At 38.4% G+C, this 24725-nt stretch overlaps 1 protein-coding gene across 7 annotated transcripts in view; it reads right to left on the minus strand.

Annotated features, from left to right (window-relative positions):
* ATP8A2 (ATPase phospholipid transporting 8A2) overlaps window positions 1–24725 on the minus strand; it is a 313847-nt gene that overhangs the window by 252719 nt on the left and 36403 nt on the right. For 4 of the 7 annotated variants that reach the window (XM_059838775.1, XM_059838772.1, XM_059838774.1 and 1 more), the window contains exons 3-10: window positions 13977–14076; window positions 13268–13366; window positions 12349–12394; window positions 8116–8156; window positions 6217–6290; window positions 3046–3115; window positions 1535–1662; window positions 413–524 (exon numbers count right to left, since the gene is read on the minus strand). In XM_059838775.1, the coding sequence (XP_059694758.1) occupies window positions 413–524; window positions 1535–1662; window positions 3046–3115; window positions 6217–6290; window positions 8116–8156; window positions 12349–12394; window positions 13268–13366; window positions 13977–14076 (670 nt within the window). Of the gene's footprint in view, window positions 1–412; window positions 525–1534; window positions 1663–3045; window positions 3116–4240; window positions 4321–6216; window positions 6291–8115; window positions 8157–12348; window positions 12395–13267; window positions 13367–13976; window positions 14077–24725 lie in introns of those variants that run through there. The other 3 variants (XM_059838776.1, XM_059838777.1, XM_059838779.1) reach the window with 3 other exon arrangements.

Here is a 24725-nt window from a genome sequence, read left to right on the forward strand (position 1 = left end):
CACCCCACTGATGCTCAGCAGCAGTGATCAACACATACATGTTGCTGATCTCACCAGGCACTCCCTGACATTAAGGAAATACAGGACTGTTGTCTTAACCTAATTATCTCCATGACTATTACTATGTCCTCAGCTGCTAAGTCCCAGTTTTAAATGTCTTTCAGCTACCAGATAAATCAAGATGAAAGTTAATTCTCCTTACATATTGAACTGCTTTCACTTTGGTGTGTGTTCGCACATGTGCACATGCAAAATGGAGTACAATGGACCCTTCTATTCCTCGGGGCCTCCAAGCCTTAAACAACTATAATGAGACAAACTATTTCATAATATCAAGTCAATGAAAATGAGAATACAGGAAATATGACCAACTTCAATCAAAACATACCCTTAATCCCCTTAAAACCTTTACCTGCATGAGTTTTGTATCATGTCCTGTATACACAACAATACCCAAGACCCACTGAGTGTTTCTCAGTTGTGCACCTCTCAACAAGATCTGGTCTGGACCAACAGGAACTGGGCTGCAAAAGAAGAAGTTCAAGAATCTTCCAGTTCTTGGTAACACATTAAAGAAGACAGTTCTGCTCCCAGCCTTGCTCTCCCAGTTAATAATAAAAACAACCCTAAACAACAAGAGAAGAATGTAATAGCAATATAATGAGCTTAGATTGTTCACACAGCTAAGAAAGCACTGAAACCTCTGTAAGTCTAATTCCTACTAAAGCACAGTAGGGCAAAGCTGCTCCAGTTATCCAGAACTTGAGAAATTATGTGGCAGCCATAAATAAGCTTATTCTGCACTTGACCTTGGCTAGTACGTTCTTTCTCACATCAAGGACAGAGAAGCATCAAACTTGCAGAGACCATCCATTTCAAGCACACTATATCAAATACACAATTAAACAAGCATTTGAGAAAGCCTGTATCAACCACATGACTTCCATGTGGGATGCAATGATCATCTGCTATTCTTGCACCGAGCTGCCCAAGGAATATACATTTGGTGAAGGAAAACAGGTACAGCCAAATATAACATGTATGTTCCTACCAACCTGTCACAATCTGTGAATTTCAGTACTAAAACGACATACTTTTCTTTCCAGAGTTCTAGAAATCAAAGTCACACTGACAAAGCCTCCACATTCTGGGATCACTTTTCTCTACAAACCTGACCTTGGTGCAGCCTTTGGCTCTTGTTGAAAGGGAAAGGTTTCTATTTCCTCTGTGTATCTTGTGTAACAAGAAGGCCCTAAAAACCTCAACCATTTCCTTGAGTCCTTCTCTTTAGATATACCTTTTAATAAAATGTCACCATTAATTACAAAGAAATCAATACTCCCATAACAAGCAGAAGGCTCCATACAAAGACAGAACTGTGTTATTTTATACTGGCAGATGCTCTGATTAATAAACATTAATTATTACCCTCCTCTTCTCCAGCAAAAACATGCATGTGCTCAGAGTTCCAGACTACAAGAGCAGAGGAAACATTTTTCCTAACCAAATGAATTCATGGCTTTGTTGTCCATACCTCTGACCATCTAAGCGCAAGTTTCCAGTGAAGTCGTAGAGATGGCGGTTGGGTCCTTCACATTCTATCCTCCCAGACACTTTCATCAATTCTTCCCTAGACTGGAGACTAGCAGTTTGAGACAAACCCTGCACAGAACACCACAAAGGAAATTCTTGACAAAAACTGCAATTAGAAGGCAACCTAGGAAAATGTTGCTTCCTTTTTACATCTATGAACCAAAATATAATTAAATCTGTGGAGGTTTGTTAGTCAGGGTCCTATTTTGCTTTGGTGGGGTATTTTTGGGGGTTGGTTTTCATTATGTTTTGGGGTTTTAATTTTTTTATTTGATATTCAATACCTCTTTCCTGCAAGGAAGACTCCTTACGGACGTATAGGAAATTACTCACAAGACTGAAACTTTCTACACAGATATCCACATTACCTACATGATCCCTCTTTAACCAAGAGAAAAGTAACATCCACAAAACACGAAGTTGGATACGTGCAGGAGGAAGTAGGAGAAAAGCAGTATAAATAGACTTGGCTTTTTTCTCTCAAAGCATAGCTGCACTGATGTGTTATGGCTGCTAAATATGGCCATTCTTAAGTGCAGTCTCTCTTGGGCCACTGCAGCCAATATGCTCTGATCCTGCTCAAGGTCAATGATCAGCCTGTCATGCGACTGCAACATAAAATATTGGTACTACATCTGAGCACATGCACAACACCCCACTGCCTTTCTATTAAAAGAGGAATCCATTTCATGTTTCTTTTGGCAGAATTTGATTGCAGCACTGCAAGCTAGAGCAAGGCCATATTTTTGTATTTTAAGCATGTCCTGAAGCAAATAAAATCTTACTAGAGCTCAAGACCTGACTTAGTAGCCCGATCTGGAACAGTAAGTCATGTCTCTACAAATGTAGCAAAGAAGCAGCAAGTGTAGCTTTTTAAAAACAAATTATCTGTGTTTCAAAATCCTAATCTAAATACTTTTTTTTAATTAAAGAAGCCAAAGATTCTTAACTATTCAAAACACTATAAGCAATAGTACTTCTTAAACAAAACTAGAAAGATCCAAATAAATTCTTCTGCTTATCACAAAGATATCAACTTATAAAGATCCTTTTCAGCTTTTGCCTCTGCACAATGCTCGTAAAATAGTACTTGTGACAGAAGACACTGCAACTCTCATCACAAGCATAGCTGGTTTTTTTATGTACAGCACTTAAATTCCACCAACTAGACCTTCAGCAAAACACATCCAAGGTCTGTTTAATTTGTCTCTCTGGGCTTAAAATACTTGCTCCAGGTTAGTTCCTTACACTTGCACATGATGACATGATGCATTACTGCTTGGGTTTGTATCTGTTGAAAAGGCAAATTACAGCCACTTGAAGAAACATGCCTCTTAAAACAACAACAACAACAACAAAAGCACTTGTATTGCTGTCATGCAAGCTAGATGCTGCTTCATACCTAATACTAAATACCTAAAAAAAAAAAAAATTAAATTCAGTTTGTTTTACCTGTCGTATTTTAAGATTCGTCTCCCCATCGAGATTAGCTGTTTCAATATAGCACATGGCTTGCGGTTCACTGCAAGGAGTGTAAGATTTTCAATATTAAAACTCAGTACTTTTTCGTACACTACTTTTGCACTAGTACAGTCCACCATAGACTTCTTCAATGCACTGCAGAAGACAGAAAACCCTACTGGTGGAATACAACCATGAAAGCTGAAAGTGTATATTTAACAGAAATGTCTTTGGATATAGTCATACAACAAACTACAGAGTAAGACAAGTCTAAATCAAAAATCAGTAAGAATTTAACAAGTCATTATAAACTCAGATGCCTAAAGTGGATTACTTTGAATTGCAATCCATTAAATTGTTTTCAACTGCAAGATCTATGGATGAAAGAGCAAGTATTGAACAGTATAAAAAGGGGATATGTTTGGATGAACAGCAATGCTCTCCTCTGCTATTGAATTCTGCCTGTGAACTGAACACACAAAATGTCTGCAAGGTCCCCTTAATAAGGGAAGTACACCCAAAGTCACAGCTAAACAGCTTTTTTTCAAGCATGAGAAAAAGGTTTGTTAGGATTGAGGGCTGTAACCTGCATCTTCCAGATGTGTTTCTGCCCTTACCAATAGGGACAAAATTCTTCCTCCTAGAACTGAGCTTTCTAGTAGTCAAGCTCTTATCTATACCTAACACAGGAGCTCTGCATAGGTGGTACCTGTGATAAGCAAGGGTACTTTTATCAGATCTTCTCCTGACATGCCACTCAAGATTCAAAACCTCTGTATGGCACCACCAAAACGATTCTTCTGCCCACTGTCTTCTCAGGCTGCTAAGGAATATCAGTTTCCCACCTGGACTCAAGCAAGTGCTTCTTCAGCATATCACTTCTTGTACTCTTGATAAATAGCTAGTCTTTTTCCAAAATAAAAAATTGTTCTAACAGCAAATGTACTCAATCAACAGAACAGTCAGTAACAAGGGCTCCTTAAGAAAACAATAATTAAGAAATGGACAGGTACTTTTAACACAGTAGGAAGCTAGATTATTCTCTCCAATAATTTTGCTTTGAAAAGAAAAAGCAGTTGAGTCTATTCTTTGTTCCCTCCTACACAGTAAATTTGAATCTGAACCCAAGAAAAACACTGATGAGAGTCCAGCTTGATTCCAATTTTACCTCTGTCAAACACCTTACCTACTACAACTGAAGTGGTTAGCTCAGGAAGGAGACCTTTTGCAATACAATTCCTCTAATTTCCACAGAAATGGCATGAACTGTGGAAATGAGAAATGCAGATGTGTTTCCATGCAAAGTTGTGTTTGAATTAAAATATTTTTCCTTCATGTTAATTCATTCTTTATGTAAAATCTGATGTCACCTTTTTGCTGCACAGGAAAAGAGAGTCAAGATAAAAACAACTGTCGATTTTACCTCTGACAATCACCTCAGACACAGGAAAAACCAATATATACAAGCAAAAGAATCCACCCCCTTCAGAACATGCAGAGCTTTCTGGTGAACTGAGGACACTTAGTATTGACATTTAAAGGAATCATGGGAATAATACCAATTATAAAGCAGAACTGCCATAGAAATTGCTATTTATTTCAAGCAAAGCTTCTTCCAAATCAACATGCTTTGGGTTAAATTTTCTATTAATTATGTGGTTATCAAAGACAGCAGGTTAGTAGAATAATGTAGAACAAAAAGCTGGCTCACACAGTTAAGAAATAAGTCAGAAGGGGTTTTTAGTATAATACATTAGAGAAGTTCTTAAGTAAAAAATTCTTCAATGCTGAAACAGAAAATTATTGATGTCCAAGTTCAGCCTAACTGCATTTTAAGTTGACAACTGCTTATTTAAGGTTTGAGGCTTGTTTTGAAAAATACAGTACTGTATACCATGGAATGGAGGTACCTCTATCCTTCATCATGCAGTAATTCAAAAAGACTGAGCTTCTGCATATAGCTTAGAAAAAACTGAAACCTCCCAGAAACAGCACAGATAAGAAGGATGGAGCAGAAAATACAGGAGCTTGAAAAAAACAAGTTCCCTTAAAAGTTGAATCATGCAAGAGAACTGAATCCCTGAGACAGAGCAATCTGCAGTCACTGTTGAAGAGCACACACACACGTGGGAATTATGGAGGTGGGTTAAGGTCTTTTAGAAGCATGTTTAAGAACAGCAAATGTACTCACTCAACAGAACAGCACAGAAGCTGTGCTGTTGCCTTGTTTAAACCTCATCTGTCTAAGCAAATTGTGGTCTTGATTCAGCCTCAAGTTGCTCTACACGATCTAGAACCTAGACTAGCAGTCAAGTACCACTCAAATGCTTCTAGGAACTATGAGACCTCGAGAAATGAGAGAGCTGGGCAACCACCAACCATATGAAGTTGAACAAAAGCAAGTGCTGGATTCTCCACCTGGGACAGGGCAACCCGGGATGTGTGTACTGGAGAATGGGATGAGGGAGAGCAGTCCCACAGAAAGGGACCTGGTCATAATACTAAGTTCAACCTGAGTCCACAGTGCCCTTGCAGCCAAGAAGGCTGAATGTGTCCTGGGGGGCATCAGGAAGTTGTCCCATACCTGAAACTAAACCAAGAAGGACTCAACAGGTTACTGTTCCTCCCAGGCTAGAGATGGGCCATACATGTGCTGTATCCAAGAGAAGTAGTGAACAAATGAAGTCCAAAAGCTATTTTGTTGCTTGATGCCAGAGCTAGCCTTTCAGATTTACTATCTAAAAGAAATCTTCCTGGGGGAGCACAAGAAAATATGGTGAATACTCAGTGGAATTAACTGGAAGAAAACTTAAGCTTCCTTATTTAAGTGGAGGGATTCTCAGAAGACCATAGAACCCCTGACTGCACAAAGCTCATCTTAAGGACCTTCGGTCTTCCAACAAACTCATCAATACAGAGTATCGTGTACCTGCAATTCATAAAGTGAAACGCCTCATTTTAGAAGAGCCTATCTACAATGATACATGAATCAAAGCCTAGCAAAGACATGTTTTGTCATTGAATTTTGTTGAAATTTGATTTTAGATGTGGAATAAAATTATTGCTATCTGATGTCTGGTTTTATTAATAGCAAATACAGAGATTCAAGTCCTCTGCACCTCAGTTCATCAGACACATCACTTCCACAGCCATTCAGGATACCTGGTAGATATTATGATCATGTCTGCTGGAAGATGTTGCCCATTGGTGACCTTCACAATATCGCCTACTGCTACCTGTGGTGGCCAGGAGTACAGTAGCATGGAAGAGAAAAACAAACAGTTCGCTTGTCTGGAATGTTAGTTTGTTATTTTCTTTCACCCAGTCAGAAGAACAGCATCATGCACAGAACAGCTAGAGACAGTTTTTCTGAAAGTCAGAGTACTTTTCACTGCAAGTTTGGAAATATCAAAGCCTTCCCTTTTCTGAATGCAAAGTATAAATTTCTATAGAGAAAAAAGGTACACTCAGTCACATACATTAGATACACTCAATTAGAAATTGTGAACTTCTCTTTTTTTTATAATTCTGCCATTATCCAAATTCAGGGGTTTTCTTTAGTCGTATTTTTTTCCCCCTAGTAAAAATATTTAAACTTTACCTTCATCTTTAAACTTCACCTTCATTAAGTATCAAGAGTTTTCTTCTATTCCTTACCTGTATTACTTACCCACCCAATCATCACTATTATTTTCCCTCAATTCTCCTTAGATGCACTGCTTGTACTAGTCACTAGCAAATAGCATCATCTCTATGAATCCTGTCCTTCCCTGACTGAGATATGCAGAGTTCTGAATTCTGGAATACTGTTTCTCCTCCTACACAGGCCTAAGACTTTCCAGCACCTTGAGTTAGTCACACATACATAGGACTTTCATTCTCAAACGAGTCAAGTAGCACTCTCAAAACAGTAAACCACGTTTGCCCAATAAGCATGAGGCTGATTAATGCCAATGCAGCACTGAGAGTCTGAAATGAGCTTAAAATACTTTTAAGATATTAATTTATAAAAATGGAAACAGATGGCATGTTTGAACAAGCAGATTCATTAGTTTTACTCAGATAGCACTAAAAATAAATTCCCTACCACTTTCAGCACAAAAAAAAAATGGAAAAAGTCAGAAGCCTGCCTTAAAGTGATCAAGGTGGATAACACAGAACTGTTATTCCTTAACAATAAATGCAAACCTGGACAACATGCAGTTACAGACACAGGTCAATTCAAGAAGTGCCTAAGGGTATAAAAAACCCAGATTCCAGGTTCGACCTTAAACTTTCAATTCACTGTCCTTTCTACAAAAATAGGACTTGGAACAGCATAAACAGGAACCAACATTAGCCATCCTGGCAATCCTGAGCTTCTACTATAGTCTAACACTTCAGCAGGATAGCTTTTAGGTGTCTTGAGACTGATCTCATTCCTCAGAGGTTTTAAAAGGGTGTTCTTTTTCCTCAATTACTAGATAAGAGGGCTAATTTTATCCTTTAAAAGGCACTAAGAGCTACAACTAGATCGATACATCCTAAGGCATTTCAGCAACTTCCTGATCTTAGAAATAAAGCTTACCAGACCCTAGCCAAGGGCCTCACAGAACATGGGTCCCAAGTGCCTCAGGTAGCAGCAGGGCTTGTGTTTCTTACTTGAGCAAGCAGCTTACTAATTAGTCTCAAACCCCAGAGACTTTTCAGCACAGGCAGCAAAGTAAGTCCCTGTTAGACTTGCAGGAGAGGTACAGCATTGCAGTGAAAATTACTCTCTTCTAGGCAGACTAAAACCAAAATACTGCTTACAGTTTACCTATTAACTGCAAAAGGAAAATCACAACAAGTCCATTAGCATTTGACTGTAACACAGTACCAGGATTTAAAAATGGGTACTCAGGTGCCTTGCTCAGGGCAATTTTAACTACTGGAACAGAAAGGATCCCTCCCACCCCCCCAACCCAAGTGACAGAGAAGTCTCACGTAGTATACATTAATTCTAAGCCTCCTAATTCATTCCGGCAAGAGTAATTCTTGAACACTTGCTTTCCCTCCCTCCCATCCTCAGGTTTTATTTACCTCTTTCCACATAATGTTCTGCCACATCCCATTTCTTAGAACTGGAAAGAAAGCTTAAAGTTAGATTACAGAAAAAAATAGCCATAATTCAGACAAATTTCAAAACAACTGTATCAGCAGGAGCAAACACAACAGGAACCAACACAAAAATCAGAAATGTATTTTTCAGAAGCTGGAACGTCTTTGTTCACAGCTGTGGGCATGTGAATCCAAGAAAGAGGAAGAATCTGCCCTTTCATATTTATATAATTTTTATCCTCCTGCCAGACAACAGTTGGTGGCCTGATTTCTTCATGGCATCACTTCATACTAACATGCAGATGGGCAGCATTGTTTCTTGTTTGGGAAATGACCTTCCTTAAAACAAAAGGCATTACTGCCCACTGTCAATCAGTATTAAGAAACACCTTTACTCTGTGTATGACTTATCACAGAATTGTCACTTCTCATCTTTTTCCTTGCATTTTATTCATAATGTTTTGACTCTGGCACATCCAACTTTACTACCATTACCCATGGCCCATATAAATCTGAGTCTTAACTGCCAAGCAGACTCAAAGCCCTACTGAAAAGCAACCATGAGCTTCAGCAGAAGGCGAATCCTTACCTCTGAAGTTCACATTGAAACAAGAAAAAGAAAACAAGGTACTAAACCAGACCTCAATTTCTGTAGGGCTCTAGTTCTTCACTGCTGTCTTAACACACTCATTAGTCATTTAACCCACAGCATGTCTTTCCACCTAAGCACCTCCTCTAGGTGATTCTACACATACTTAAGACCACTCCAGCCAAAACAGTAAGGTCAAATATGCCCAATTACTGCTGAGTAACCCAGTCCAGTCCAAGCACAGCAAGTTCACCTTCATTGAAAGCAGCTGCAGCCAGTTTTCAAAAGTGTTTAAAAAGTACAGTGTGCAACATATCAGAGTTGAAGAGGTCAGTCCCCTACTTTTGAATACGAACAATCTTCTCAGCTCAATGCATTTCATACATGTGGCTCATTTGGAAATAATACCACACTCTCAGAAAAAAAATTCTGCTGAATACAGCCTTGGCCATCCTACCCAGGATATGTCACTCCACAAACAGGAATGCAAGACTTGTCAGACTAGATGAAGCGGAAGAAACGTGTCTCTTGACTCCTGTTCTCAGGCCACACACACTGAAGCACTGAACCCTGATATTTAATATTGTAGTGAATGCACTGCAGTGAACTAAACTATTTAACAAAAAATGGGTGGGCAGCAACAGAAGTAGTGCCAGTGATGTGTCAAAAAACAGCTGGGCTTTCGACAAACAAGTACAGCAGTTTAGGGGAAGAACAGTTTTGGTGCACCCCTTCCATCCCTCACATACACTGCTGTCGAACTGAGTTCTGCTTAGTTCAGAACTCAGAAGGCTTGAATCCAGAGTCTCAAGGGGAAAGCCAAAAACCTGCAGCCTTGACTCAAAACTCAAACCTTCAGAGAGGAGTTGCAACACTCAGAATCTCCTGTGCCATGGTTTAGACAGCTCCCTATTCCACCAGAAAGTTTTGGAGATGTTTCAAGTAAACATTCTGTTGACAATGCTGTATGCTCAGACACAAAGGTATTTTGCAGCATCAAGTGCTATGGACCTGGTCTGGAAAGCAATTTACTTCAGAGAACAATTTCACTTGCAATGCTTATTGAAATCAATTTAGTGATTAAAATTAAATACCCAAGCAAATTACTGAAGCTCTTTTCTATTACTGAACTATTTCCTTTTAAACTCATAATCCCACAGTCTAAAGAGAAAGCTGCCATTAGACATAAAGCAGTTCAGAAATTCTGGGGTTGCAATTTCACACCTCCTACTCTGCTCAACCCAGTTTTATAGGAGTACTCCAAAGGACAGAAAAGGACATGTCTTCTCTAGAATATTTATAGTAGGGTAAAATTGATGAATTATTCGTTGTCAAAAGGTACTTGGTTAAAGCAACAAAGGACAAGTACCTAAAAGGACTGTTTCAACTCAAAAAGAGAGTTTTCAATATAAACCCCTTCTATCTAGGGCTTTCCAAGACCAAAACCCAGTTCTAGATCTAAGACTTAATGCTGACACTCACATCCAGCCACATGCAGGGCCATTTGAAGTGAGACTCCTGAAGGGGAAGCATCTCCCATCAGTCTTGTTCCAGAGTTTCCTAGCCCTGTGCTTGTCTAATATTTGAGTTCATCCCATGCAATATTAAATGGTCATTACTTATTCTAGTATTTGACAATGGGAGGGTCAATACATCAGAACAATTATTACTGAGCTCTCTATATCTATGCAATACACTGCTAAGGGGCTTCACTTGGAATTATATGGAGTCTGGTCCCTAGATTTAACGTCATCACCACAGACATCACATGAAGCCATCCAAGACAAAAAACACTGGCTCAGAGCCTAAACACACTCCACCTCCTAATGCAGATGTTCAGTGCTCACTTGGGGCAGAACTTCAATTTTAGTTTGCTCCAAAGGGAATTTAATTCCTACATCCCACAGCCACTCTGCAAAGCAAACTGATGTTTTCTATGGTAAATTTAAAACAGGAAAAGCACTTTGAAGATACACAACTGCTCTAAAAACCTAAACAAAATAAATGCAAAACCTACACGACTGCTGCTGCAGTAAGCAACCAGCCATTGCAGGCAGTGGAGTTCAGGACACAACCAAGCAGACTGCAGGCATCTGCTTCTCAGTGAGATCAAATACTCTCCAAACTGAATGCATTGATTAGACACCACTCAGCTAGAAGAGCAACCTAAAGGCCCACAGAGAACCTAAATTTATTTCATCTTGATCCCACTCTGAACCCAAGTTATCTTTTCACTCTGGTAGTATGTGTCTCAAGAATAAGCCTCTTTAGCATCCCTCCTTACAAGTAGGAGGATACATTTTTAAGTATCAGATTGAAAATTTATTTAGAGTATTCAAGGGTAAAAAATAAAATCTGAACTCAAATAATTTTTCAAGTCCTAAGTTCCACTTAGCTCCATTAGAACACCTTGTGTTCTTTAAGGTTGTCTCTCCACAATTACTGTGACAAACGTCCCTTGAAGTGTTTGTTGGCACACATTCTCTACCTACAAATGAATTATAACTGCCTCTGCAACCTCTGAAAGGGCCATCCTTCATATCACCCATAACAAGGCCTGTTGTGCTACAGCCACTTAATTGCCAATTGCTTATGACTAATACAGTGTTCTTGCACTTGAAATATCTTCCCAGACTCTTGTAGAAACACTACCTAGGAGAACTGATAAAGCAATGCCTTTTGATGTGTGTTAATAAACAATCTTAATGACCAACCCAAATTTTCAAGCACCAAACTCGGTGAAAAAAACAGGCATAATGTTTGCAGGACTATCTGAAGCATGGAACTAGCAGGTTGCTCACTTCCCCATGTTCCTTTAAGTGTTCCTCTAGCTTTTTGACACTTCAGGGATTTGTGCTTGGGAGGAAGGGGTTCTTGTTGGAGCTCAAGTCCTTGTGTTCCCATTTCACCTGCACATTTGTACAGAGGAGCAGAAGTGGCACTGTCCAACACAGGAACATGGAGCTGCTTTGACTACAGCACAAGGACAATCACAGGCTGGCCATTGACAAGTTCTTTCTATTTTCTGCATAGGTTTTCAGTTAAGGGAGGTGAAGAAAATGACAGTGATATCTTCAGGCATACAGTGACAAGTAATGTCCATACCTCAGGGATACATGTGGGCATTCAGTGGATATCTGTTAAATTCTCTTTCAGTGACACTTCAGGAAAGCAAAGCTAAAAAATCCCCAGAGTTACTATATTTAAAGGGCAGCAGCATTTCCAAAAATGACTTTAAATTCTTCTGACAGCAGCTTTTAACATTTCAGGAGGCTGTTGGCTTTTTTAGTTTGGGATGTTTTGGTGTTAGACTCATCAGGATGGAGTTTGGTAAGGAAAAAATTGCTTGGTTTTCTTGGAGGAGCTGAGAACTAAGTAACTTTGGACAACTTTGAAATTACATCAACTTATAAATTCCAGTAATCCTCCCAATGCCTCACCCTCAAGTGTAAGGACATCAATCATCAGTCTGAAACCTTTAGCAAAGTAAAATCCTAAATTACTGGTAAGTACCTAGTGCACAAGATATGCATTCCTCACCATCATGACCATTAAACCAACAGAATTGCTCAAAAGTAAGCACTCACTATTTGCATTTTAAATACTTAAAGACTGTTTAGGCTTACCTACTGTTTTCTTTTTATTCACTGCACTGTCTGCCTTATGCCTTTTCTGTAAGGAAACAAAACATTTCATTACACCTCATTACACTTCATCACAAATTTGAGAACGATTAGAGCTAAAAATACAACAAACTGCAAGATGATACATTGGGTTCTTTTTGCCTTTACAGGGTTTTTTTTTGTTTTGTTTTTCTAAAAAGTCACAGATCATCTAAATTCAAATGGTTTGTAAAAGAGTATAAAGAATATAATTATAAACTTCAAAGTGAAAGTCCCCGTGTTGGAAGCCACACTCAAACCTTTATCAGTGGTAAAAAAAAGTCTTCAAAGCTGCGTTTTTTTGAAGAAAAACAAAAGGAACAGTAAGGACCACAATATTTAGATAAATATCCATGTACATAAATTCCACATGCTGTTGTTTAGACTGATATCCAAATGATTTCACTCATCAGTACTTTGCAAAGCAGAAAGACCTTGTTCTGATGTAAAGTATACAAGCAAGATAGAGCAGATTTTCCCCAAAATAGTCTTCTCTGTCCTTAAGCTGCTTGCCTCCCCCCAACCCCCATTTTCAAGACCATCTGAAAAGGTCACATATTTGTCAGGATTCTACACCGTCTTTCTAATAAAAGCATTAATAAGCAAGCTTGAAGAGGGAGAAACAAATGTCCTGATTTCTACTGCTTTCTTGTTCGCCAACTATAATGAAATACTTATTGATTTCAGTGTATTTTCAGTATTTATTACAGAAATTCAAGTCAAGCACTTTGAAAGTCAAAACAATATTTTGCTGCTGTTGAGCAATGACTCAAGAGATTTCAGAGATGCATGGCTTCAAGGCATTTTATAGCTTTTGAGACATTTGGTCTTTAGCACAGCCTTCCCCATCATACTCACCCCTATCCTCATCAATCATACTCACATAGTCTTCTATGATTTCTTTGATGCCAGCAACTGTTAAAATAAATAGCAATGGCACCAAGGTGGTATATCTTCCTGTTGGAGAGACATCTGGAATTTGCTGTGAACAGAGGGAAAAGAGACCCTATATAAGAGAGCCCTTTTATATTTGTATTCAAAATTATTTTTTGGAACATTTAGAATTTTATGCAAAGCTCTCAGAAGACAGAAGACAAAGCTCTCTGATCTACTGTATTATTTGTGCCTCACAGATACTCCATTTCAGTGGGCAAACTAGCCTACAGTCCAAGTAGGTTTGAAGAAACAATAACAAAGTTAGAAGGTACTGGTTTTTACACGCCTTTCATTCTATTTCTCTTCTCTTTACAAGAAAATTATACTGCTTCACATGGAAGCAGTGATAATCTGAACTAACTAAGCAGAAGTTTCACAAGAAAGTCACACATTCTTTTCTCACAATGGTCAATAGCTCCATGTTTTATGACACCAGTAATTTTCACTTATTAAGAATAAAAGAGGTTTGACTTTACAAACTACATGGAAATAAGCCTCTAAGCTGTCTTCCCATTTCAATTACCAACTACATACCCCATTAATATTACTATTAAAGGAAGGTTAAGAATTGCTTTGCAATTAAGCATAACAACAGAAATAACTTTTACTACATTACCATTTCACTTTATAAACAAGGAAAAGCAATGAAATAATACCTGCAGTAAGGCAATGAAGAGGAAGAATGCATTTGCAGCTTTTCTTATCTGCTCATACAGGAATCGAGGTAGAAATGTCACCACGCTGTACTTGGCTGTGCTGCAGGGTAGAAGATTTTCATCTTAGTACTTGATCAGAATATCAGGTGGGGATCATGACCAAAAAGTCTAAAAGCCACTGTTAGAAAGCAGTTCAAAGATAAAGTAAAGACACATTTAGAATATGGAGGAAGTAGTTGCATTGGTTATGATAAGGAGCTGTACCAAACAAAAAAGGTATCACACAGACCCAGAAGGCTGTCAGGCTCACTTCTCTCACTGGGACCTTTGTTTTTGGATGAACTATCAGACAATTTACCACGATCCAAACTTCAGCACTGTGAAAAGGCAAGCTTTCATTTCAGTTCCAAGTGCTTGATCAGGAACTTACCTCTCAATTTAAATGTTGAGGGAGGCAGAGTTGAATGAGAGAATTTAGAAATTTTGCAATGCATTTTTAAAATGTCTCATTTCCACTTCAGGATAACTTACACTCAGCTATGAATAATCCACCAGAACAATATACACTTTTTCAGACTAATGGCTCTTGGCTGTTTTCCTATTTTTTATATATATATACACACACATAAATACTGTAACTAACACATATATGTAACTGAATTATAACTACTATTTCTTCCACCTTAAAACAAAACCAAACTGCACTAACTAGCCTTACATAATTTCTTGTCATCTTCACATCAAATCCATAATGGGCATGAGTACAACTTCAGGGAAAAAGTGTCAAAGTTGACTTGATAATTTAACCATTAGCATAGAACCTTCACCTTCTGAACTACTGGCCATTAGCATGATGAGTTAGAGTTTTAACAACTGAGCACCTGCAGCTCAGTATGCCTTGGAAAGGCCCAACAAGCAAAAACAGAAATTTTGAGGGATCATTTTTGTTTGGGTGTTGTGATTTTGGTTTCATTTTGAGGTTCTTTTGTTTGTGCTTTGGTTTGGGTTGTTTTGATTTTTTTTTTTTAATAAGAAGTCTAGTATTTCCAAGGAACTGAGACAACTAAGATACTTGGCTCTCAAAAAAAAAAAAAAATTGTTTCCCAATTCCTGTTTTACTGACATTTCCTAGCAGTGCCAATACCACCTCTCCATTAAGTCTATTTTCCAGCTTATTCCTTTAACCACCTTCTTTTCCTTCTTATCTGCTCCATCCCCAAGTCCAAGCCATCTAACCAGACACTGCTGCATCTTTCAAAATCAAACAGTAACTAGAAGTAACAAGGCATATCTTGCTTCAAAAGGCTCTATTTCGAACACTAAAGAAAAATTAGTGGGGCAATTAAAAAAGACCAATTAAAAAACAATTAAGATACATCTTATCTCAAGAACTTGCCTTGTTTCCTCTTCAAGCAACTACAAAATCCATTTCTATTGCAACTACTGCTTACCAGAATCAAGTATTTAAATACTCAACATAGTATTTTACAGAAATTTCAAATGGTTGTACTAAATTATAGCTCATATCTACCAATCCAAATGAGTGAAATCATGCATCCAGGTTTAAAGCAAGTCCGGTCTTTATATAAAATTACTTCTTTCAAATGCTGTTAAATCCTTCCAGCTCAAAATTTTTTTTGGTTTTTTTTTTTTTAAGCCATATTTGCTTGGTCTCATGTGTAATAACCTTCCTTTAATACAGAACATAATTAAACACATATCTCAGAATTATGTTGTGACTTAAAAATATGGGTTAATCAAGTTCACAGTTCAGACCCAGAAGCAATATCTTCAAGCAGTACTAATTAGACATCAAGCAACAGCAGATTTTCTATGAGAATAGTATTCCTCTAGGTATCACATTGCTATGATTATAAGAACACAAAAATTTGACTGCAACCAAGCTGAAACATTTATTAACACCATTCTACCACCTACCAACTTCACAGCTAGCTGGCTCAAACATGCTTCTTACTCTAACAATTATGCTAATGCCAACACAATAAGGCTCTTTTCAAAGAGGTTTGTACGTACTAAGTCACTCCATGTATTCTGTTGCTTAAGTAACTTGACAGATGCCCACAGAAAATGGGTACAGCTCTAATTAGAGGCAGGCACAGTCAGCTGTTACCATACAGGTCAGAACAGCAACCACAAGTATGAATAAAGAGCAGATACATGTTATTATTCAAAAAGAAAACTTCTTACAGAAACCTAACTAGCAGTCTAAGCTGGGCAGGAGCATGCAATTGACTCAGCTCTGAAGAGCAGTTCTTTAAATTATAAAAACAATACTTATTTTTTTAAATAACAAAAAAATTCTTGCACTCTTTCACAACAGATAGATGTGTTACAACTTCATGATAAGCAAAGCTCAGGAAAGTCAAAATCTACAGATGAACAGGTAGAAACTTGAGTCAGCTCACTCATAGCACAGTTTCAGTCACCAAAAATAAAAAATTGGCATGTTAGCTCTCTGACCAGCCCCAGTCAGAGCTATGTTAACTCAGAGAATACAAGGCCTGCAGCTCACAAAACAGGTTGAGGCAGGTAGAGGAGGGAAGCACAAGGGGGAAAACAAACAACCAACTGGTTTCTCCTCAAGCAACAGCTGTTACCTATGCAAATCTCACTTAGCTACACAAGTTCAAATGTTGAACAGGTGTGCAAACATTAGAAGAGATGTCTCCTCCACAACATCAAGTTAATTCACATAAGTCACGTTTCAAGTTACGCCACTGTGCAAGACAGGAGGAACAATACCAAACCCTGCTAAACAAGTGCATTTGGATACACCTGACTACAGCTGGCTTTGGCCCCACTGTTCCTAGGGCAGTGCAGAGATTTTTTTTTAAAGCAATCACTGTATAACTTGCAAAACATTAGTGTCAGTCACATACTTGAACTCATTACCATATTACTAAAGTACCAAGGGTTACCTAGTAATTTTTATAACAGTCAACTCAAAAGTAGCAAACAGTGCCCTGAGGAACTCAGTAGCAGTTCTCCAGTACAGTTCCTTTATTTAATCATAGGTAACTTTTGCACAACCACTCCCATTGTTGCCTTTTTCCCTGTTTCCCAAAAACATTTTATAAAGTCAGGTTTTACTTTACTGACTGAAGAGGCAAAGGCTGTCAGTAATAGAGGCAGAGCAGTTACTCTCTTGAGACACGTGTGTGTGCTGGCAATATGCAGCTGAACACAGTCTGCACTTTTCCAGTCAGCCATCTAAAGCACTTCTACCCCTTCTTTTAGAATGGCAGCTCTGAGATGAACTTCCCCTTCAGGACAATCATGATTAAGAAAACAGGACCTTCTTGAGATACATGGGTCCCATCTCCAGGGGTCACAAGTACAACAAACTGTCCTTTCCTAGACAGCATTCACACAAACCTACTTGTGCCACAGTTCACATACTTGAAATACTCTCCAAGAGCTGAAGAATGAGTATCACTTGATGTCAGCGCTTTCAACAGACATCAATTTGCAGGAACAATTACTAAGAAAGCCAGGCACAGACATCTGAACCACAGCAAAAGGGCTGGTTAATTAAAGTGAATGTTACAGACTTGAACCCTTCTCTCACCAAACAGGCTTTGTGTCCATCAACACGTACAAAAGGTCAGATGCCCAGTAAAAGAGAAGGAAAAGAAAAACCCCAGAAAAGCCAAGCTGAGGTGCTTGACTGAAGAGCTTAAATACTGTCTTTAGTGGAATGGTGTTTGCATGCTAAGGTCCTGCTAGGCACATGACACTTAATAGCAAGACTGACATCAGCATCTGAGGTTCTGCTTAAGCTCTCATGTACAGAGGTAGCATGACAAGCCTCCTCCAGGCAGTCACCATTGCAGCAGGAGGCACAGCAGCAAGCTTTACATATTTCAAGAGACATTAACAGAAAAAACAACCTTCAGCTATTACACTGAGTACAGAGAACGCACATTTATAGGTACATCTCATCAACAAGCTGCTGCCATGTAGAATACTGAGAAGGCTGATCTAAACCCAAGTGTCACAAACAAGGTTTTCAGCAGTTGCATGCGTATGATAGTGAAAGGTCATCTACCTCCTTGCACATAGGGAAGATGGTGTACTTCCCTGAAACTTGCTAAAGAGACAAAAATCAACTGTTTACAAGTTCCCAAAAAATACATTATGAGGGCTTATAAGAAGCAATTACTCATATGCCTATGAAAATATTATTGGTTGACTGAAAATTAGGTCCTAGATACCCTGGTTTTATAAGAGGGAGCCTGAACAAATGCAGCCCCCAATTCAATTGAAGGGCCTTGCCCTGTCAGGTGAATCCTTGAGACTACAGTTCTTACAGAGAAAGATCCAGCCAGAAAGGGTTTCACTGCTCTGTTTATGGCTGTACACTTCTGGCAGCCAAGAAAAGCATATGTGGTGCTTAAATACCTGAGACAGTCCCTGAGCTCAGGGCAGAACAGAGGAGCATGAAAAGAGTAGGACTTGATCTTGCATAGCAAAAAGTGCAACAACTTGAATATTGCAAGACATCATTGCTTAAAGCTTGCCAGAGCAAGACAAAAAAAAAAAAAAAAAAATCAAGAATTACCACATTATATCTGTCACTCAGCTCTGGAACAACTACTGTCCACAGTCCAAGTGCCTATTTTGTTTCCTTCTTTCCCTCCCTATTCTGCTACAGTTTCTCCATAATACCAAAGGTATTTTATATATACAAATTCATATATTGTCAAAAGAGGAAATGGGTGTAAGGGACATTCTTGTGCTTAGCGACTGAAACATCAAACCCTGTGAGATTTCCCAAAAAGCTGCAGTGAAACTGTAGAAGATGAAACTGTTGTCTGAAATTATCCACACAGACAATGAAAGTGATTGAGAGTATTCAAATCTATTAGAATTAATCAATTTTAACTTTGACTGAAAACAATTCTAGCAGCTTCCAGCTGAAGAAAATTTATCAGTGGGATAGTATTCATCTCAAGCACCTCACCACTTCCCCACATTCCTTATTTCTTCATTTATAGTATGGGCTTCCACCAGAAGCTACTAAAGGTACCACTGTTTGGAAAACACCACTTCCCCTTGTTTGTTACAGGTGGAACTGATCACATATCAGAATCCCTGAGCCCTCTTTCCTCAAATCATATGATTCAGAAGAAAATTATTGTTTCATACAAGTTTAAAAGAGTCAGGACATATGAACACAGCCCACTAATTTCCCTGCAAATCAAGTACCATTAGAACTTGCTTTATGAGGGCCACAATAATTTGGGACTGATGAAATAAGAAAACAAAACTCTTCAGAAAAACAGTTTATTCAAGTTAAATTCAAGGTCTCATAAGGGAAAGAAAAAAAAAGCAGACAGCTGTCAGCTAGACAACCAGCCACTAATGTCGAGGAGTGCTTTACACAAGGGAAAAATCTAAATTAGCACAGACATTTCAGATCATTCTTACATCATTATTTTCTAGTCATGCACATCCTGAATGGTGCATCCTACATCAACACATAATAAAAAGGTAGAGGGCTAAGCGCAATACTCTGTGGTTACCAGTGCCTGAGCAGGCAAGTAGTGTTATCTACCCTTGTGCACAAGCTCCATTTCAGGAGCAAGATGATCAGGCTGACAAACCCAGCCTGCCTGAGCTACCTGCACTTCCTCCAAAGCTGCATCAGCAACAAGCTCATCTTCAAGGGCTCCAATTCAGCTCCTACCCTTACAGAGACAGACCACTGCTAAGAAAAAAAGAACATGAAAATGCACTATGAACTCCTGACCACTGAAGCAAAACAATCCCATTACTTTCTAGTTCATTAAGATCACCTCCTAACCATGTAAGGATTTTTTTAGAACTTCTAACCTGAAGTATCTTATTCCAAACTGCCCCAGTTATCAGCAGCCCTACTGCCATACATAAGTACTAAAAGACTGCAACAACTAATGTAATTGATGTTAATTACCAAAGCAAATACTATTTCCACTAGCAAAGTCTCCTACAGTAGCTCAGTCTTAATACAGAGTAGGCACTGCCACAACTGCTTACACTCAGTTTAACCTGAAAACCAGACCACGTGTCACATTTAATAGAAGCAAGTGCACTTTTGCTTCAAAATCCAGTACCCTGGAGGCTTTTCCTAAAACATGCAAACAGAAAAGGCCTTTCCATGAGTTCTCTCTTCATTAAACATCTACAAAAAGGGGAACAGATTCCTGGCTGTTTTTCAGTAACAAATATCTTAAACAAAGACTGTTTAGAAACAGTACTAGAAGCTCTGAAGGCATGATATTGTTTCAGCATGAGTGGAGGTCATCACTACAGTAATATATACTTGCTTTGCAGTAACCCTGCTGGCAAGTAAAACTCAATAAAAACAGCTGACCAGCACAGTTAACCTCAAAATTCTACTGTCTAATAAAATAAGTTTAGTACCACATTTAGTTATTGTGCAAACACAAAATAGCTTCCACTTAAATGCACAGCACTGATGTGAAGATGACTGGGGGGTGGGGGTGGGGAAGAAATCAAACAAGTCACATAAGCTAGCTAGCTGTCTAAAAGCTAGTGTGCTAGCTTCAGTTTTAAAGCAAATTTTTAACTCTAAATGTCACCACCACTAAAGCAGTGTTTATTTTAGTGACAGGCAGGGGGCTGGCAGAAGAAATTAATATTTAGTCTTGAGAGAAATTTAATTATCTTCACAACCCACAGAAACTATGTGGAATGCAGCTATTACACATCTTAAACTCTACTTAGGTCAACTTAGGATAATTTATTCTCTTCTACCTTTTTCTACAGACCACTAGCAGTCAGAGAGATCTAAAAGAGAAAAAAGGGACCCAGTTTAATTCACCTGCTGTGTTGCTACTGCTGATGTATGAAATTCATCAGGCCACAAAACACCCGAACAACTTCAGGATACCAGAAGGCCCAGCATGAAGCAGGTGAAAGGGCACTTCCACATCTGTGGTTTTTTTTCATCCAGACATTTCATCTGGGCAAAATTAAAACATTTAACTGTCCAGGGGTTCTTGCCCTAGGAATAGCCCAAGACCAAGACACAGCAGCTTCAAATACACTGATAGAATCTCTATACACAACACCAGGCATACAATAACAGGTACTTTTAGTCAATTTTAATGGCTAAAAGAATCATTCTATAGCTGTACCCAAGCCTTTTTCTTTGTGGCAGATTGCAGTATCATCAACAGCTGCACTACAGGAAACAAGTTTTTGTTTATTTAAAAACGTATGCTACATTAAGTATAGTTTTTCTTCACTTAAAAACACTATCTACCTAAAACTAAAAAGAGTTAGAGGATTAGTTTAACACATGATTAGACTTGTACCATTCAGATTATAATAATACATCCCGTCTTTGAAAAATTTCAAAATGTTGTTCTGCAGTCAAGCAAGCAATCTGTTCACATGACAACAGAAGAGTATTTCAAATCTAACACAATAAAACAAATGGCCAGTGCCTGAACTCTACTAAGAATAAACTGAACAGAAAATGAGGCATTTTTACCTAAGAACACAGTAAAACATTTTGGTGCAGGATGAATGCTGGGCTATACCACTAAGTGCAGAGAAATTCACCTGCACATAGCAGACTACAATCCACGTTTCCACAGATCATAGAGAACACTACTCAGGTTTCAAGGGTCAATACTAATTGGTTAGTGATACCAGCAACTCCTGTTTCACCAATGGGAACCTGCCCACACATACCAAAAGCATGAACACCTTTAAATCACAACTGACTTCTACAGTACCTACACACAAGCCAATAAAGCAATGAACTTGGCTTAATTTAATGTAACACACATGAAATAAAATTAAGACTAAAGATTGTGTCTACACAATCTTTTTGTCAGCAGCAAGCATCATGCAAACACTAATGGGACAGTCTGGAACCACAGATAAACAGTAGCCTGTTTAATACAGGTCTTATGATTCCACTAGAAACCTTATTACAGTCTTCAGGGCTAAATTCCCCATGCAAAGTGCTTCTGCCTTATGAGACAAGAAATTGATTCTCACCTGTTTACTTGAGTTTTAAGACTCTGTACAATTTAAAATAAACGCTGAAGACTTTCTGCTCATTATCTATCAGAACTCCATTTTTGCCTGTATGGAAAAATATGGAAAATACTCTGAACTGAGTATTCTCTGGATATTATAATGCAACTTTTGGGACTTCCTTAAGAGATCAATCCACCAAAGTCCACTTTGATAAGAAAACTGAACAAGACTTCTGGATTCAAGATCCATTCAAAAAAAAAAAAAAAACACAAACAAGTTGAATTTTGTCCTTCCTGATTGTCCAACCTACCACTGAAGCCACAAGCTGAGACTGCACTTGGGGTCCTGATTCATATGCAAGTCAGATTTGCACCTGGATGCATTACCAGGCCTAGAATAGAAGAATATTACCTACAGCAACATTTACAAAGCAACTCCACCATCTTCAAAAATTTGGAGACCATTTCTAACGTCCTTGAAGTTATCTCAGTACACGTGTTCCTCCAGGACTAATAAACCACAAGTCCAAATCTTTTGCATCAACATTAACAAATGCAACAAGTGAGGGGCTCAAATCACTTTAGTGGTGATTTTTACTAAATGCACTAACAGAAATTCCTAATACAGTACTATTACACACTCAGAACAAGCTACTGATATCAGAGTAGATTCTTGTATTACTATGAGACATCCAGGAACTGTATTTCCAAGAAAACAAAATGTATAGAACATTCTAACTTCAAGTACAATATCCAGCCTTCATGGAGGATACATTTGGAAAATTGTTCATGCCATTATTTTGGTCATCTCAGAAGTATTAACACAGCATTCAAGCCCCTAGCACCATACTCCACCTGTATTCCTTTGGTCTTACAAAGCAATAGGGAAGTTTATTTCCCATCTTGTTGTGGGCTGACCTTGTCTGGACACTTCGTACTCCCTGATTTGTTCTATCATTCCTCTTCTCAGCAGGACAAGAGACAGAAAATACCACAGAAAAAAAAATCATGGGTCAAGATAAAGGCAGTTTAATAAAGCAAAGGTCGTGTAGAAAAGCAAAGGACAACAAAAACTTACTCCCTACTTCCCACTGGCAGACATGTCCAGCCACTTCCCAGGAAGCAGGGCTTCAGTACACAGCATGTTGCTCCAGAGCACCAATGTCACAGTAAGTGACACAAAGCTCTGTAGAGAGACTGTAAATTTCCTCAACATACATGTTTCATTTCTTACTGGACCTAAAAGTACAGAAATGTTCTGGTTAAACAGACGAGTGTTTAAGTTTTGTATGCTGGATATGTCAAAACAGGTACTCGTTAGCTTTCACAATAACAAACATTTAATGCTGCAGTACAGCTGTGTCAGACTGTGCAATAGCATTTATTCATTTTTTACATTTTTTCAAAGCTTCTAAAATGCTTCAGCTTTTAGAACGTTTCAGCGGAAAATGGAACATAATTAAATTTTTTAATAAAAAGACCACAATGTAAAACATACATAAAATTTTTCAAACTGAACAGAACAGGACTGAAGACAGGCAGAAGAGGTGTTTCTACAGATGTAATCACTGCAGTGATTACATCTGTAATAAACAACAGTGACAGCCATATTTATGCACATGTCAAGGGCCAAGCTAAATCTAGCCTGTAACACACAGCACTGTGTTTTGAAATAGTTTTGCTACAAAGTTTCAAGAACACAAAATTTGGCCATTAGAAAAACCTTCTAGCATCTGAATTATGCCAGAGAACCTGGGGAAAGAAGAAATGTTTCTTCTTTCTACATCCTCACACTCCAAGACTTCTGGAAGCGTTAGTGCCATCTTGCCATCCACTTAACTTTTGCGACAGCACTACACACTACTTAGAAGTGGGATCAAGATAATTATCCATTTTTATTAACTTATCCAAAATCAGTCTGTCTTTACGCTCCCACAAACATTGGAATTCACTTTTAACAGTGCTTCTCTACCCACAAAAATTCAAGCAGCTCAAGATATTTAGAGCATCTTACACAAAAAGCTATACCACTAACCTACCCTCCTCCACGCACTGCACTTCCATTTCTTGCTGTATTTTATTTAGTTTTGAGCAAGATTTTCACACTACCCTTTATTTAGAAAACTTCCTATGAACATTCACAAATTCCCACTGTTATTCAGAGAATCCTTAATGACTACCAAAAATATGACAGTCTGAACTCACACAAATTAAAACAAGCTGGTTTATTATTTTCAGTTTAATTTTCCACAAGCCCTTACGTACAGGTGTTCACATGCTTACCCAGCACCTTACTCTGTGGTACACTGATGCTTCCTAGGGAGACAAAACATCTACAAATCCATCAGTACAGAGAAATCCAGTGCTGAATGAAATTCTGAAGCTGAATACAGTTAAGTAAGAAAGTCCAAAGGCAACAGAGAACTGCAGTTCCTCAAGAGAAACTCCAATATACTTAAACAACTGAGGCCTCCTTACTCAGGTATTACAAGCTCAAGTCAGCTTTGCCTTCAGTCGCACCAGGCTGAGGGAAGAAAACTAATCCAGAGGATGGAAAAAGTACAGGCAATGTCTATCACTCTTCAAAAGTCAAAAGATCAAAGCTTTCTTACTAAGCAGCAGTAAATCATTATAAAATCAACTTAATTTCCAAGTGACACTAAGGAGCTAAGGTTCCTAATCAGGTAACTAAAGTATCTCTACTGTTAAATTTGTTATTACACTACCTGCA

This window comes from Haemorhous mexicanus, chromosome 2 (assembly GCF_027477595.1).
Source record: "Haemorhous mexicanus isolate bHaeMex1 chromosome 2, bHaeMex1.pri, whole genome shotgun sequence".
Lineage (NCBI taxonomy): Eukaryota > Metazoa > Chordata > Aves > Passeriformes > Fringillidae > Haemorhous > Haemorhous mexicanus.